Source organism: Pseudonaja textilis, chromosome 2, assembly GCF_049901715.1.
Source record: "Pseudonaja textilis isolate UNSWEBS1 chromosome 2, rPseTex1.2, whole genome shotgun sequence".
Taxonomy (NCBI): Eukaryota; Metazoa; Chordata; class Lepidosauria; order Squamata; family Elapidae; genus Pseudonaja; species Pseudonaja textilis.
In genome coordinates this window covers 255,227,352-255,244,471 of record NC_141991.1, presented here as the reverse complement: position 1 = coordinate 255,244,471, position 17,120 = coordinate 255,227,352, and the positions used below count along the sequence as shown (strand labels likewise).

The following is a 17,120-nucleotide window of genomic DNA, read 5'->3' as shown; positions in this document are numbered from 1 at the left end:
TAGCGTCGTTTTTGTATTGTTCTTTTTTTTTCATCCTAAAAGATTTTAAGTTTGTTTTTCATTTGAATTGTACAGCTTGTATGTCATATTAAAGGGTTTTTTTTAGGGAGGGGGGAATGTGATTCATCTTGGTCTGATTTTTTTATTAACATCTGGCAAGTTGGCGAGGCTGTGTGGCCTTTTAATAACTACCATATAGGATACTACAAGCACTTTACAAATGCGGAAAGGATTTTAGAAGACTTCAGGCTTTTTTCTCAATGTGAGAAAAAGTCTTCGCGGAAGTAGCAGTCAAACCACGAAACCAGCAAAGCAGAGAAGGTCTGGGCTCCCTTGGGCCCATCAATGGCTGGACAGTGGTCAGATTGGGAGTGTTGAGTTAGATTCCTGCCCTGAGTTGAGGGTTGGACGCTAGGCCCCAAGTTGGTAGGTTGAGGTTTAGGAATTCTTCTAGGAAGAGTATTTGGCCAGCGGAACCACTGGCCCAGGTTGGTGTGGTGTCCCTTCATTGGATAGGAGAGAAGCCATATAAATTACTCTTTTATAAGAAATCTTATACAGTACATTTAGCATATCAAACAGACTAGGACTGTGATGGCGAACCTATGGCATGTGTGCCACAAGTGGCACGCAGAGCCATTTGTGCTGGCACGCGAGCCGCAGGCAAACTTAACTCACTGCGCGTGCGTGCGCCTCACAAGCGGATTGTTTTCGGATGGTTTGAGGCCTTTTTCGGCCTCAAACCAAACCTTTTTTCGGCCTCCCTTAGAAAAAGCCTCTGCAAGGCTTTTCAGGCCAAATTATAGGCCCCTTTCGTCACTTCCTCTAATACTGGAAGTGATGAAATAGGCCTATAATTCGGCCTTTGCAGAGGCTTCCTCCAAGCCTCTGGGAGGCTGAAAAAAGCCTCAAACCAACTGAAAAATCAGCTGTGAGGCCCAGTGCAGGTAAGGGGTTGGGGTTGGGAATTGCATGCACGTGCACAGGGGGCGTGGGGAGGAGGGGCACATTGCATTGTGGGTGCTGGCATGCAAGTGCGCGCGTGCTGGTGCACACACAATTTTTTACACAGGAGCCCCCAAAGGTTAGCCACCACAGGACTAGGAGATTCTTTCATTTCTTTAATGCTCTTGCCAGCTTTCTCTGTGTTTGCATAAAATCCCCTCCCTTCTATTGTTTCTACTGAATGAAGTTCTATTCTGGCCTGGTCATTCACACATAGACCATGCATTCCACAGAGACGTGATACGTTGTTAGAACAACAGGAAGATCTGACCAGGCTAGGGAGACTAAGATAAAAATATACATCCGAAGTAAAGCTTGGCAGCCAAGGAATAAATAGAAGATATGTGGAAAGGGAACTTCATGAGGACAGTGGTGACACCCAAGCAGGAAAAGCCCAAAGGGAACATCAGGCCAGCCATAAAACAAACTTGCATAGGAAAAGAGTGTTAGTGTTTGGGGATAAACCCCCGAGCAGAGTGCACAGCAGCAGTCTAACCAGGCAGCCAAAATGAGAGAGAGAGGCTGGGCCCAAGAGTATACACACACTAGAGACAAAAACACTGTTTGTGGTTTTTAAATAGATATTTAATTCACACAGAGATTAAGAATAGTCATTCAGTCCATATGTCAGTATCCAGTATATCCATCCAGTTACCAAGTCTATAAGCTAGTAAACACAATGTCTTTATCTGCTTGCAAATCTTCTTCTTCTGATACCTTTCTCTCAAAGACAATGCTGAATATGAACAGCTCACCAAGTAAACACAGTCCTTTAGTTCAGTAGAGAGAGGTATCTTGCACAGTAGACATCTCATACAGGAGTAAAGCAGCAGTAGGCAGACAGCAGACAGACCAGAGACCAGTAACACCAGGAATCAGACAGGAACTCGAAACCAGGATCAGAAACCAGGAAGTGTTATGTCTCTCTCACTGCCTCTTATTGCAGCTTACAACCGCACCCATAATTATGCAATGACATTGCAGTTTTTGAGCTTAAAGCTGCAAACACTTAAAACTAGGTTTTATATATTCATTCACCCAAACCAGTTGGAGTATTCATATACCCAACAAAGAGATTTAATAAAAGGTATTGAAAGAAGCCCCCTAGACAAAAGCCAAGTAATTAAGAAAGCTAGGGAAACAAGAAAAAGAAATCCCTTACAAACAACAGGTCATGCCAAATCAGCGAAACAAATAGACAAAAGACACGAAATAAATTCCATAGCAGACAGGAGATTGCCACCAAACAAATATAAGAAAACATTAGGACGAAACTGATAATCCAATCAAACCACCCCGCGGAGTTTACCCTCTGGCGGAAATGAAGACAACCCCCTGACAGGATTTAAAACATTAAGAAATACAAACACAAGCACTCACACACAAAAGGAGAAAAAAAGTATAAAAATCAGGGGTTTATTATACAAAGATGGCTAGCCCCAGGAACGCAGACTTCTTGCTATCTCTTGCCTTCCTGAAAAATAAAAGGAACCCGCTTCCAAGCAGTTGTCTCTGTGTCCTTGCACCGGAGCCCTCCCAGCAGGAAAATCGAATCCTCGAAAGGCATTTTCCAGCCTTTCAACAGATAAAAACACTGAGGCCCAGGGAGCACTGTCATGACACCCCCAAGTTGGTAGTTTAGCATATAGGATATAAGGGGGTGTAAGGGGAGGGCTTTTTAGGTGTGGCGTGTTCTGTGCTGGGATATAAAATGTATTGTTAAAGTAGTGAAATTTGTTGTCCTTGTTCTCGATCCAATTGAGAAGGGTCTTGGAGGCCGCGCTTTCAATCGCTTTTCTTTCCTCCAATAAACACAGATCCATCATCTTTTCAAGAAGATGCCAGATTCCATACAGGTGGGATCCTTCGCTCTTGGAAGGAGCCACCTTAGAGGAGAAGAAAAGTAGAGTCGTGTGTGCAGGATTTTTCCCCTCCTTCACTTTTCCAATTTGCCAAAAAGGAACCGAATCCAATCCAACCTCCCACCATACCAGGCAAGTGGTCGTACCGGAGGAGAAGCTCCGTAAGATTAGATTTACAACTTGTGATGTAACTTGTCCCCTGGCTCTTTGGTGAAGATCTGATCCTTTCCCAGTGAGGAAGTGGGAGGGTTGAAGGTCTGGTCTTTTTCCAGTGGGAGGGACTGTGGTGGGAATTTATGAGGGAGGCCGAGATGAAGAGGGCAGGAAAGGAGAAAAGAACTTGCTTTCACTTCTGCTTTTGAACTCTGCTGGATGCTGGCCTGGAGCTCAACAAACAAAGCCCAGAAGATCACCAGGACCGGTGGCTCCGTCACCGCCACCCTTTACACGGTACGTGATTGTTCTTGCTCAGGAAATGGAGAATTTCTCATCTGAGAAACTGCGGAGCAAAAAGGGATGTTGGTAATGTGGTCCGGAGGCGTGAACTAATAAAAAGGCTTCGGTGCTTTAGTTACGGTGGGGAGGCCAGCAGATTCCGCTAGGAAGCATCACCGCTAAGGAAGTTCTGGGAGCGGCTCTCTGGGTGGCTAAATTTTACACCAGAGACCTTCTCCCGCGCTTGTGCTGTGGGGCTGCAGCTCCCATTTGGGAGAGGGCACCAAAAGGTTTGCAAGAAAGACGTGAAGGATTAAGAAGGGGAAGCCACAAGGTGACACCGTAAGTCATGCGAAATGAAGGATGTGCCTTCTTTGGTCTTAAAGATGTGTCTCCTAATTTTTTGGGGGGGTATGGGAGAGGAGGAGGAGGGGAGGGAGGGCATCCGCTTGAGCTTGGATGTTTTGTTGCAGAAGTTTCATTATCCGAAATAGGGAACATCATCAGTGCTAGAAGGGAGTGGAGTTTATGGAGAGGAGGAGGAGGAGCGGCTGTGGGATCCATGATGCTCTCTGAGCTTGATTGTTTTCCTGCAGATCTTTCATTACCCAACTAGGTGACATCATCAGTGCTAGAAGGGAGTGGGGTTTGTGGAGGAGGAGGAGGAGGAGGAGGAGGAGGAGGAGGGTGGCAGCTGTAGGGTCCATGGGCTTGGCGGTTTTCTTGCACACATTTCATCGCCTAACTAAATAACATCATCAGTGCTAGAAGGGAGTAGAGTTTATGGAGAGGAGGAGGAGGAGGAGGAAGATTATTGTGGGGTCCTTGGTCCTCTTTGAGCTGGGTTTTTTGTAGACATTTCATGACCCAACTAGGTAATATCATTAGTGCTAGAAGGGAGTGGGGTTTGTGGAGGAGGAGGAGGAGGAGGAGGAGGAGGAGGAGGAGGAGGAGGAGGAGGAGATTGACGATGACAACTGCTGGTGCCTAGTGTTCTCTGAGCTTGGTTCTTTTTCTTGCAGACATTTCATTACCCAACTTGGGAACATCATCAGTGCTGAAAGGGAGGGGGTTTTTCTCCCTATTTATATACAGATAGTTTGCCCTGTCCGTGGTGGTGGGGGTGGGGTGGTATTCCTGGTGATCCCTTGATTAGTCTGTTGCTTATGTTTGTGTAATTGGCAATTCTCTCATTGGGATATTGTTTGCTTCTTGGTCAGATGTTGATCTTGCTGTTAATCTCATTGCTCATTGATTGCTCATGTGAGTATGTTTTGTGGCGGTTTTTGTTCCCTTTTTGGCTTGTTGATGGTCTCTTTGGAATGGCATCCAGATATTGTTTATCTCTATGTGCCTGTTGGTGGCTGATTTGTCCTGAATGCCAGGCTTCCGGGGATTCTTGGACCAAGACTTGGCTTGATTTAGGCTGGTTACAGCTTCCCAGATGAAACTGGAATTAAACCTGTTGAGGTGTTTACAATACACAACTACTTCCTAAACAAGCAATTTAACCTTCTGTGTCTGTAGAACATCCTGGTCCATAAACTGAAACACACCGGATCCCCACAACCAAACCCTCCTCCATGCCGGTCGAGGTTAAAACCTAGCCGAACCCAGCCTGGTTGTGTGAATTCAACCCCCAGAATTGCAAGCATTCACTTCCCAGAGCTACGCTGTCAAGTTTGCTCTTCGCGTTGTGTTCCTCTGTTGTTTTGTGTGGTCTCGGTTGATAATTAGCCACTTGGTGGTTAATCAGTGATCAATAGGAGAATGATTTACAGGTAGCTTTTTCCTGTTTTCTCTCTCTCTCTCTCCAAGGAGCTAGCAACCTCTTCCCGCACCATTGAGCTGGAATGGAGGAGCTTCACGAATCTCTGGAAGACGTTTTGCTGTTCACCCTTGACGACCTCCTTGGGGAAGATTTCAAGAGGTTCAAGCACAAACTCAGCTTTTCCTACCTGGAGGAGAAGGACCCCATTCCCTGGAGCAAGTTAAAGGATGCCCATACACTGGACGTGTTGCGGCTTCTCTTGGAGGCCTATGGAGAGCAGGGCGCGCAAGATGTAACCATCAAAGTCCTCCGTGCCATCAACATGCGAGATTCCGCCTCTCGACTCCAAAAATGGAAGTATGATGGTAAGCTGGATTCTTCTCTTTGAAACACGTCCTTCTTCTGTTTGGGGTTCTTTTCTGGGCAGGCAGAAATCCAACAGGGCTTGCCTTTTGCCAGGGAGGACACCTTACCCATGGAATATTCTGATCGTTGCACCAGAAGTGTTCTATGAATGTTTTCTTACAAGGGCGCTTTACGGATAAGGAGTCCTGGACTCACAACTACAACTGAATTTCTGCTGCATTGCAAAATGGTTGCAAAGCGAGTTGCGCCAATTTTGCAATTCTTTTTCATCACAGTGGCTGAGTGAATTGTTGCAGGGTTAAACGAATCACGGGGCCGTTAAGTTTCCACCCTTGATGTCGCTTGTCGGGAAGCCAGCTGAGAAGGTCACAAGTGACAATCAACTGACCATTGTAAATACATGCTGATCTCAAGACAGTGAGGATGCCACAGTGGTCATAAGTGTGAGGAAGTATAGATAGAAGGTCCATGGTGTATGCCTCATGAATTCCATGAGGCTGTTAACGTCCATGTGGGCCTGGCGTGAAGCGTGGTTGATGTAGCTTTGTTTTTTTTTTAACAGAATAGCAGAGTTGGAAGACATCTTGGAGGTCTTCTGCTGAAATTGCCTTTCCAAATTAAGAGACCTGATACCATTCTAAACAAACAGCTGGGGGCAAGTTGTCCCACTGGTGGATTGTTCTCTTTGTCAGAACATTTCTCCTTATTTCTAGGTTGCGTCTCTCCTTAATTAGTTTCCACCCGTTGCTTCTCGTCCTGCCTTCAGCTGCTTTGGAGAATAGCTTGGCTCCCTCTTCTTTGGGGCAGCCCCTCCAATGTTGGAAGATTGCTATCGTGTCACCCCTAATCCTTCTTTTCGTCAAACTAGTCATAGCCAGTTTCTGCAATCTTTGTAGGTTTATACATACGTTATAAAACAGATGTGGAGACTCTAGAAAAAGTGCAGAGAAGAACAACCAGGATGATGAGGGGACTGGAGACTAAAACATATGAAGAACGGTTACAGGAACTGGACCTGGCTAGTCTAGGGAAGAGAAGGACCAGGGGAGAGAGGAGAGCAGCCTTCCAGTATTTTAGGGGCTGCCCAGAGAGGAGGAGGAAGGGGTCAAGCTATTCTCCAAAGCACCTGAAGGCCAGACAAGAAATAATGGATGGAAACTGACCAAGGAGAGATTAAATCTGGAAATAAGGAGAAACTTTCTGACAGGGAGAACCATCCACCCATGGAACAGAAGTTGCCTTCAGAAGTTGTGGGAGCTTCACACATGGAGGCTTTCAAGAAGAGACTGGACTGCCCATCTATCAGAAATGGGGTCTCCCACTTGGGGTGGGGGGGGTTAAGGTTAGGGTTAGATGACCTATAAGGTCCCTTCTGATTATCTGTTATCTGTTCTTCACCTTTTTGCTAAGATGTCCTGCGTCTCCACTGTAGATGTTTGTGGGGATCAAGCCCTTCAAGAGCCCGTTCCTTCCTCTTTTTCAGGCCCTCAGAAGAAACCACCTGCACACCTGTCTTGACTGGGACTTGGGCACCTGCCCTCTCCAGTTGTTTGGAAGCAATTGTGTGGATTTGCTAGCGCAGCCTCAAGGGCATCTTAACATCCTGGGCATGGAAGGAATTATTATTTTTTTCACAAGGTCCCGTCCATTTTCTCCTCCGCCATTCAAAGCCCTCCTTCTTCCAGCACAGAGGTGGCCACTTTACGGTTTGTGGGCTTCAACTCCCAGTATTGTGGGAACTGAAGTCCACAACTTTTAAAATGGAGAAGCTTGGACACCCGTGTTTGAGCGCTGTGCTGTAAGGTGTCTGAATGAATATGTCCCCAAATCTTCCTTCCTTCTGTGTTTCCCACAAAGGACATTGAATGAATTCTTTTGCAACGGTCACCACTTCCCATCAATTCTCTCCTCCACATTCAAGGCCCTCCATAGCACCCAGGACATGGCATATACAAGTGACGCTCGAACAGGGACCCGCAGGGTTGTCTGCTTTGCTACCCATCCTCTTCATGTTTTCCTCGCTACCTTCTGGGAGCTTCATGGTGTCAACTCATAAAACATTTCGTATACACGTTTTATAGTTGACAACAGAAAGAACTGGGGGGAGTTTCAAAGAGGAGGCGGCAGTGTGGAATCGAAGGTACATTCCGTTCATATTTTCTTCAGAGACTGATTAGATCAGGGGTCGCCAATCTTTCGGACTTCAGGGATCCCCAAACTCATCATTTTAAAACCTGCAGACCAGAGACCCTGGGAAAATCCCCCAAAAAAGTCTGCAGGAAAATTCCCCACCCCGTTTTCCTACCGATCGATCGTTCTTTATTTGGGATCGCAGGATACCATCTCCAGCTCCGTTCTCGGGGAGAGAGAGAGAGAGAGAGACTTTTGGCTTCATGCAAGGAAAGCAGCAGAAGCAGCCGAAGTCTTTCTTTCTCTCCCCCAAACTCTGCCAGAAATGAGTCTTTGCTGGTGCAGCCTCTTGGAGCAGGAGGCCTTGCAGGGTCCCCAAGACTCATTTCTGGCAGAGTTTGGGGGAGAGAAAGAAAGACTTTGGCTGCTTTCCTTGCATGCAGTTAGAAGCAGAAGAAGAAAGAAGCGGAAAGAAGCAGCCTGGTGGCCAGGCCAGGTGCGTGGGGCGAGTGGGGCAAGTTCCCCCCTCCATCCTTTCCCCCTCCCCTCACTACCTCGTGTTGTTCGCAATGCAAGTGACGCAAACCTTGTGTTCCCATGGGCCATGTGGGCCGTGCAGCCTTGTGTTCCTGTGCAGCCAGGATTAATTGCTTTGGTAGGGACATTTCTCTGCAGATCACCAAAATTTTTCTCACAGACCACCAGTGGTCCCCGGCCCATTCGTTGGTGACCACTGGATTAAATGATTGAAGCTTCTGCCATGCAGAAATCTAATTGGAGAGCATGATTGATGACTCTTGGCTACGGATGTGTTTCGTTGGATGATACACCCAGAGGGGTGAGGGGAAAAGCAGGATCAAGGGTGACAGTGAATTACGTATCTCAGAGTCGGCTACGCCCAGGATAATGCCGGCATGTTAACTTCTAATAAATCCTTTGAAGTTTTGGGAGTGTGACTCGAGGCTCATGGTTTAATTGGATTAATTGCCAGAATCCTGACACATGGTATCCAAAGCAGAACAGACACAGTTTGGTTCCATGGAACCTCTCAGGTTTCCTCTTTGCGCTACATATTCAAAATGGACAGAGATTAAGATAGATAGATAGGTAGGTAGGTAGGCAGACAGACAGACAGACAGACAGACAGACAGGTAGATGATAGCTACAATGGTCATAAGTGTGAAAAACGGTCCTAAGTCACATTTTTCAGTGGTGGTGTAACTTCAAATGGTCACTATTTTTTTAATAAAAAGTTTTTTATTTTTATAACAAAAACAAAAACAAAGAAATAAAACCTTCATCCTGTTGTAACAGTGTGTCAGTTGGGTACATATAGTTTTGTGCACATAATAACATTATCCTACCTATCTTACTTATTTATGCTTATAATCATTCTAGCCAATATTTTATATCACATGCATCAATTATTTTATTATCCCTAACACTATAGTTATTGTCTTTCAAGAGTATGTTTCACATTCCTTTTCTTACTCTATCTAACTCAATTGTTTTATCAGTTGTGGTCTATTATACTATACTTACACATTTCAATGTCTTACTCCTCTATCCAGCCATTCATAAAATAAATTCCAAATTTTATAATAATTTTTTGTAAGTTGTAAGTCGAAATGTTGTAAGTCGAAGACTCCCTGTATATATATGCCCATAGCTTGTGCAGATGTGTGTTATGCATGTGTTTGGGTAGATATATTCCTAAACTCTCTCTGAAGCTGGAAAGGTCTGGATAGTAAAAACCCTTGTCAACTCATAAAACATCCCTATGCCTGCTTTAGTAATTGCCATAAAAAACGGGGAGGAAGGAAGAAAATCCGGAAGAGCAGTGCAGCTATTGGAAAGCGGAAGTACATTCCAACTCTTTATCTTTAAAAGATTGTAGCTAAACTACCAGAGCTTTTGCCCGCAAACATATTTAATTGGAGAACACAAATGATGACACCCAGCCTGTGAAGGTGCTTAATTGGAGAATCTGATTGATGACACACCCGGGGGGGGGGAAACAGGGTCACAGGGGACTGTAAATGACATATGCCAGAAGTTGGCTTCATACAGGACAGTGCCAGTAAGTTGCCTCTAATGGATCCCTTGAAGTTTCTTGAAGTTTGGCTCGAGAATCATGATTTAATGAAAGCAATTGCTGGAATCCTGACAGCAAATCAAGTGGAAGGGCTACCTATTATCAGAGGCATCTTGGGTAATGAGTAGGAACGTCCAGGCGGATCGCCTTATAGCAAGATTCCATGCAGAAAATCCAACAAGCCTAGTGGGGGTGTTTGCAACCCTAAATTCTATATCTGCACTCAGTTTGTTTTTGCTTAGTACAGGTCACCTTCAAGAAGTGAGAGGAGCCGAATGTCAACTCATGAACCATTCCTATGCCTGTTTTAGTAGTTGCCATTAAAACTAAAAAAGGGGGGAGGAAGAAAATCTGGAAGAGCAGTGCAGCTGTTGGAAAGCGAAAGTACATTCCAACTCTTATCTTTAAAAGATTGTAACCAAATTACCAGAGCTTTTGCCCAGGAATATATTTAATTGGAGAACGTGAACGTGCTCAATGGGAGAATCTGATTTATGAGACACCTGGAGGGGAAACAGGGTCACAGGGGACTGACTATAAATTACGTATGCCAGAGTTGGCTTCATACAGGGAAGTGCCAGTATGTCGCCTCTAATGGATCCTTTGAAGTTTTTTGAAGTTTGGTGTGAGAATCATGATTTAATTGGGGTGATTGCTGGAATCCCGACACCCTAGCTCAATCCCTAGCAAGATGGGATGGTCATTGGTCTAGAAACATGGTTTGAGATGGTTCCAGAACTAGGTCTGGCTAGAGCTGCTGTCCTTTCAAAGGAAAAACATCTGAACACCCGTCTCCAGGTGGAACCGCAGGAGAAGTTATGGCCAGTAGACTTTGTCCCCTGCTGGTCTTGGGATTTTCATACACTTATCTTGACCAGAAGGTCTTGGCCAACCATACATCACCCCCTTATCACCTCTCGATTAGATTACTGCTTTGCTGGGACTGGCTGTAAAAATGATTCAAAAAGCTAGTTAGTAGAAAATCTGGCATCCAGCTTGTCCCTGGGAGAAAGACGGTGGACAGGAATTGTCTCTCTCTCTTCTGGCTGATGCTTTGACTGACAAGGGGCTTCTGCACCCATCACAAAATAGCAGCAGGGAGCTTAGAATAATTTTATTGTCATCTGTTTGAATATTAGTAGCTCGGGTTTGGTAGTTGGGCTGTTGGTTTGAGCTCCATGTCAGAGCTCCGGTATTCACCCCCATTTAAATCATGAGATCAGATCTATGAGAGCTTAAAGAAGATTTATTAGGAGTGAACCTGTCAGTATTACCTGGGTATGGCCAACTCTGAGACACCTCGTTCATTTCACCCTTGACCCTGGTTTTCACCCACCCTGGTCTTTCAAGTGTGAATTACAACCACAGACCTGTTATCAGGCTTGGAGAGTTGTCAGGCCAATATCTTTCAGATGCCACACTGTACTAGAAAACACTTGGCAAGGAGTCTCTGAGAGTCACAAACAAATCTTCACACTAATTAAATGAACTAATTGTCTCCTGCAAACTCCACTCCCCTTTCACTCTTCTTCATTCCCCATGGGAGGGGCCATTCTCCATCCACCTGTGCCTTTACTCCCGAGTTGACCCTTCTTCCTCAACTATTCCCTTCTTCTGGCAGCTCTGTGCATGCACACACTGGGAACAGGCTCCAGCTGTTCTTCTGCCTCACTGATCTCCAACTCTGAAGGCAGTTGACAACTGTCAGAGGGCCCTGGCTCCATATCTCTCTCTGACCCAGAGCCCTCATCAGAACCTTCTCCAGGACTGGCCCATGTTCCTTCCCAATCTCCTCGCTGTCCGAGTCTGCTACTAACTCTGCTGGCCATTAGCAGGTCATAACAGTAAATCTAAACGGTCCCTAAACAAATGGTTGAAAGTTTGGTTGTAAATGATAGCTGTATTTTTCCATGGTTGGACTTCTAAGTCTCTTCTAACCTACCCAACTGTTGGGGTGCCATCTCTTCTGATTGGCAGTGCCTACCCAGACTACGTGACCTGGTTTTCCCTTGGCCGAACCCCTGTTCCAAAGAATTTGGATCTTGGCTTAGAAAAGCACCAGCACTCGACTTATGACCGCAATTGAGCCCAACATTTGTGTTGTTAAGTGAGACATTAAGTGAACTTTATCCCGTTTCTTGCCACCATTGTTAAGTGAATCCATGCAGTCCTTAAGTTAGTGACACGGTCATTGAATCTGGCTTCCCCATAGACTTTGTCAACCGGTTGCAAAAACAGATCACACAACCCTGGGATATAACTGTTATAAATATGAGTTAGTGGCCAAAGGTCTGAATTTTGATCGCATGACCACGGGGATGTTGTAATGGTCATGAGACATGGTCATAAATCATTTTTTCAGTGCCATTGTAATTTGGTCTCTAAACGAACTGCGGCAAGTGAAGGACTATCTATTATTTCTGCCACTGAATGAGGAATGTTTTCTTTCCGTGTGTTTCTTTAGAGTTCAGGAAGAAATATAAGAGGCACATCCAAGGGGTTTTTCAAAATCTTCCTCAACTTGGCCCGCACCCCAATCGGAAGGTGTCCCTCCAAGAAAACTATGTAGAACTTCTTCTCAAGCGGAGATCGGATCTGCCCAAAAGAGGTCATGAGATGATGGCCGTGGAAAGAAGGCACCGGGAGATGAAGACCAATCCAAAAGATGGTCCGGAGGTTGACCTGGAGAACTTATTTCATCCACATCCTGAAGGAGAAAACTCAAAAACTGTCCTGTTGCTTGGACCTTCTGGGGTAGGTAAAACCACAGCCGCGTGGAAATTCATGTTGGACTGGGCATCAGATAAACTATGGCTGACCAAGTTTGATTACGCCTTTTATATCTCTTGCAACGCCCTCCGATGTGGCCCTAAGCTTATGAGCGCAACGGAGATGATCCTCAACGGTTGTCCTCCAGGAATGGTTTCCATGGAGGACGTTTTGGCCAACCAAGAAAGCCTCCTCCTCATCGTTGATGGTTTTGAGGACTTGAAACTCTGTGATGACCCAGCTCATACACTGAACAAGGATCCCCATCGAAAGCAAGAGGTGGTCAACCTGTTGATGGGTCTGCTTAGGAAAAAGATCTTCCCCAAGTGTCATCTCCTGGTGACCACAAGGCCTATGGGGGTGAGACCACTGCTGAAGTGTCTGAGATCACCACTCTTGGTAGATGTGTTGGGTTTTGACCCTCTTCACAGGAAGGAATATTTCCACCGCTTCTTTCCAAATACGGGACAAGCCAAACAGATCTTTGAACTGGTCCAAAGAAATGAGACTCTTTTCAGGATGTGCTTCCTCCCCGCAACCTGTTGGGTCGTTGGCTCCGTTTTTCAACAAAACCCACAAGCAGAGCTTCTTCAAGACATCCCAGAAACGGCCACGCTTACCGAAATTCACCTGCGTCTCCTCTTGGCTTTCTTGGGTACCAATTCCAAGCCAAGCCACCTGGAAGACCTCTGCGCTTTAGCAAAAGATGGAATACTCCGGGGAACATTGGTCTTCCGTGAAGAAGAGCTAAAGGAACGTGGTTTGGATTGTTACTTGGCTTCAGACCCTCCTTCTGCAAGTCAGGAAGTCTTGCGCCAAGACGTTCGGGTGGAGACCTTGTTCAAGTTCATCCACCTGGGTTTCCAGGAGCTTTTTGCGGCCTTGTTCTACCTGCTCGACACTGAGACAACCAGAACACCTTACCAAGACCTATTTGGAGATCAGAAGGAGTGCAAGAGCAAGTATCTCATGTTGATCCATTTTCTCTATGGCTTGTCCAATGTGGAAAGGATGAGCGTCCTTCAAGAATCCTGGTCTTTCAAGCTATCCGAGACTAAAGTTTCGCCAGAATTGCTAAGGTGGGTGGATCAGGAAGCCAAGGCTCACTCCTTTAAAAGGGAAGAGGATCTGCTGGAATTGTGTCATTGTGTTTACGAAATGAAGGACGGGGTCTTTGCCCGGAAAGCAATGAAGAATGTCCATGATTTGGATCTCAGAACACAACTTTTAACCAAGCTGGACTTGGACGCTTTATTGTTTTGCCTGTCAGCTGTTGAAGCTTTGAATTCAATCCGTCTCTCTGGCTGTGAGTTTGGACCTCGAAGATTCCGACAACTTTTGACAGGATTCCTGAAATCTTCAGAGATCCAGTAAGTAGAAAGAGGCCCGAGGGATAGTGGAGTTGGAGATGGGTTCAAAACACGTCTCATTTGATTGTCCCGGATCTCAATCAATACAGGTAAGTCCCTGACTTACCTGTCATGCCCCTGTCAGAATCTGTATTGGAAGGGGAGGCCGAGCAGCTGACAGGCAGTGGGAGTGTGGCTCCACTGGCTGTGGAAGAAACTGGGCAAGGGCAAAGTCTGGCTGGGCAGAGCAGGAGAGAGGTAGAACAAGGGAGAGGGAATTCGGAGGAAGACCCAGGCCCACCCCCTCTTCATCCTAGAGCACACAGGGAGGAACAGAGAAGGGAGCAACGTGGGTTGCATGTCTTAAGGGGGAGGAAAGGGCCCTGATTCCCTTCATTAGCTGCAGCTGGGAACACAGTGTATAAAAATAGAGGCTGCGTGCAGCAAGTTGTTGGAAGCAAATAGTGAGTTATCTTTTAAGGTCGAGGCTTATCTGGGTTCCAGGCAGGTTCCCAACTGGGGGTGTTTTGCTGGCCTTTCAAGTCTGCAATTCCTTCTCCTGCCCTGTCCTGCAGCGTGGTTTGTGTGGATTTTTATTTACAGTTTATATGTACTTTATTTTTGGACTGAATTTCCTTCACTTAAAGACTGTTCTTGGGAGAGTTTTTCTCCAGCCGAAGGTAACCTGGACATTGGGGGCAAAGTTGGAGATATTAAAAGGACTCTTCTTGTTTATTTAACTGTGTTGCCTTTGTGCCATGCCCCTTTGGGTCATCACATTGCCACAGTTCATTTAGTGACTGTTGGAAGTTATAATGGCACTGAAAAAAGTGACTTAGGACCATTTTTCACACTTATGACCCCATCCCTGCGGTCACGTGATCAAACTTCAGGCTGCTTGGCCACTGTCTTATATGTATGACCCTTGTCCCAGGATCACATGATCCCCTTTTGCGACCTTCTGACAAGCAAAGTCAATGGGGAAGCCAGATTCACTTAACAACCGTGGGAGTTGAAACCCACCCGTCTTCAAGTGGACAAGGTTGAAAAACATTGACCTGGTGAGTGATGGCCAAAGTCTGGAAAAATGAGAGGATAACAGAGTTGGAAGGGTCCTTGGAGGTCTACTAGTCCAGGGGTTGCCAACTTTTTGGACCTCAGGGACCCCCAAACTCATTTTAAATCCCGTGGACCAGAGACCCTGGGAAAATCCCCCCCAAAAGTCTGCGGGAAAATCCCCCAAAAGTCTGCAGGAAAATCCCCCACCCACTTTTCCTACTGACGGATCGCTCTTTAGTTGGGATCGTAGGATACTGTCTGCAGCTCCGTTCTCAAGGGGGGAGAGAGAGAGAGAGAGAGACTTTTGGCTTCATGCAAGGAAAGCAGCAGAAGCAGCAGAAGTCTTTCTTTCTCTCCCCCAAACTCCGCCAGAAATGAGTCTTTGTGAGACTTGTCACGCGGTGCAGCCTCTTGGAGCAGGAGGCCTTGCAGGGTCCCAAAGACTCATTTCTGGCGGAGTTTGAGAGAGAGAAGAAAGACTTTGGCTGCGTGCAGCCAAAAGCAGAAGAAGAAAGAAACAGCCCAGTGGCCAGGCAAGGAGCGAGTGGGGTGAATGGAGCAAGTTCCACCCCTCCCCCCTTCACCCCTCCCCCCACTACCTCATGGTGTTCACAATGCAAGCAACACAAGCCTTGTGTTCCCGCGGGACAGGTGGGCGGCACAGACTTGTGTTCCCACGCAGCCTGGATTAATTGCTTTGGGGTGACATTTCTCTGAGGACCGCCAACATTTTCTCGCAGACCACCAGTGGTCCCTGGCCCCACCGGTTGTTGATCACTGTTCTAGTCCAACGCCCTCTCTACCATTTCAGACAAACAGTTGTTCCATCTCTTCTTAAAACCCTCCAGTGATGGAACACCCAGAACTTCTGGTGGCAAGGAGTTCCGTCAATTAATTGTTCTCGCTCTCAGAAAATTCCACTTGGTTCTCTCCTTGATTAGGGTCCATCCATTGCTTCTTGTTGTCAACTTGGAAAACATCCCTATGCCCGTTTCCAAGTTGCCATGGGAAAGACAGGGAGGGGAAAGACCTGAAGGAGCATACGGCAAATAAAATGAGAAGCACATTCCAAGCTTGTCTCACAAAGGTTGTAACTTAGGCAGCCGGGTATTCTGCCCACGAAAATCCTTTTATTGGAGAATGTGATTGGTGACACCCAGCCCATGAACGTGTTTCATTGGAGAAGCTGAATGAATGCACACCCAGGAGTGTGGGGGGAAACAGGGTCATAGGTGATTGTAAATTATGTGTCCCAGAGTTGGCTTCATACAGGTCATGCCGGCATGCCGCTCCTCATAAATCTTTTGAAGTTTTTTTGAAGCTTGGCTTGAGGCTTAGGATTTAATTAGGGCAATCGCCAGAATCCTGACACTTGTTCTACCTGGAGGCTGTTTTTATGCCTACCGATTTCCTCCCTACCTGTGTCTGTGTGTCTCCCCAATTTCCATAGGCTGAACCGCTGTGGTCTCTCTCCCACCTCATGCAAAGACTTGGCACCCATCACAATGGCCAACGCAAGGCTGACCAGTCTGGACTTGGGTGAAAATCCCTTGGAGGATTCTGGGGTTTTCTATTTGTGTGAATGGCTGCTTCAGCCCACCTGCCCACTTCAAACCCTCAGGTGAGCGGTGTCATCTCCACCCGGAGGGCAGAAAATGGACAGAATCTTATTCCTTTGTCCCACACTACTTCATTATCCCACCAATCCTTTAAATTTAAATATTCTCAAATTGTTGTGGCCCACCAGTGGCCAGCAGAGCTGGCGACAGACTGGGATAGTGAAGTCCTGGAGTCTGGGGGAGGCTCGGACGAGGGCTCTGCTTCGGAGGCAGAGATGGGGCCAGGGCTGTCCGACAGTTATCAGCTGCCTTTGGAGTCAGACGTCAGCGGGGAAGAAGAATAGCTGGAGCCTGTTCCCAGTGTGCACATGCACAGAGCTGCCAGAAGAAGGGAACAGCTAAGGAACAAGGGTCGACTTGGGAGTAAAGGCACAGGTAGACTGAATGGCCCCTCCCCTAGAGAATAAAAGAGGAGCAAAAGGGAAGTGGGGCTTTGTAGGAGGCAATTAATTCCTTCCGGCATTCTTGCCAAGACTTGCAGCGTCTGAAAGATATCGGCCTGGCCCCTCTCCGAGCCTGATCAAGGTCTGTAATTGGGAACTATCTTGAAAGACTGTTGGCCGGGACTTTGCTGGAGAGGAAATTAATTGTAAATTAAATAAAAAGGGGTTTATCAGGATGAGGCCTCAGCTTTGTGCTGTTGGGGAAACCTCGGTCAGA

The 17,120-nt window shown here is 46.5% G+C and overlaps 1 protein-coding gene and 1 long non-coding RNA gene across 2 annotated transcripts in view; one reads left to right on the top strand and one right to left on the bottom strand.

Moving 5' to 3' along the window:
• The window catches only part of LOC148127466 (uncharacterized), a 215,509-nt gene extending 205,734 nt beyond the window's left edge, over window positions 1-9,775 (bottom strand). Inside the window, exon 1 of the long non-coding RNA XR_015742428.1 lies at window positions 9,614-9,775. This is a non-coding gene — a long non-coding RNA (uncharacterized LOC148127466). The remainder of the gene's footprint in view (window positions 1-9,613) is intronic.
• LOC113451628 (NACHT, LRR and PYD domains-containing protein 3-like) overlaps window positions 3,172-17,120 on the top strand; it is a 22,590-nt gene continuing 8,641 nt past the window's right edge. The window contains exons 1-4 of the mRNA XM_087927588.1: window positions 3,172-3,317; window positions 5,124-5,438; window positions 12,129-13,803; window positions 16,292-16,462. Coding sequence (XP_087783714.1) covers window positions 5,156-5,438; window positions 12,129-13,803; window positions 16,292-16,462 — 2,129 coding nt within the window. The 5' untranslated portion in view covers window positions 3,172-3,317; window positions 5,124-5,155. The remainder of the gene's footprint in view (window positions 3,318-5,123; window positions 5,439-12,128; window positions 13,804-16,291; window positions 16,463-17,120) is intronic.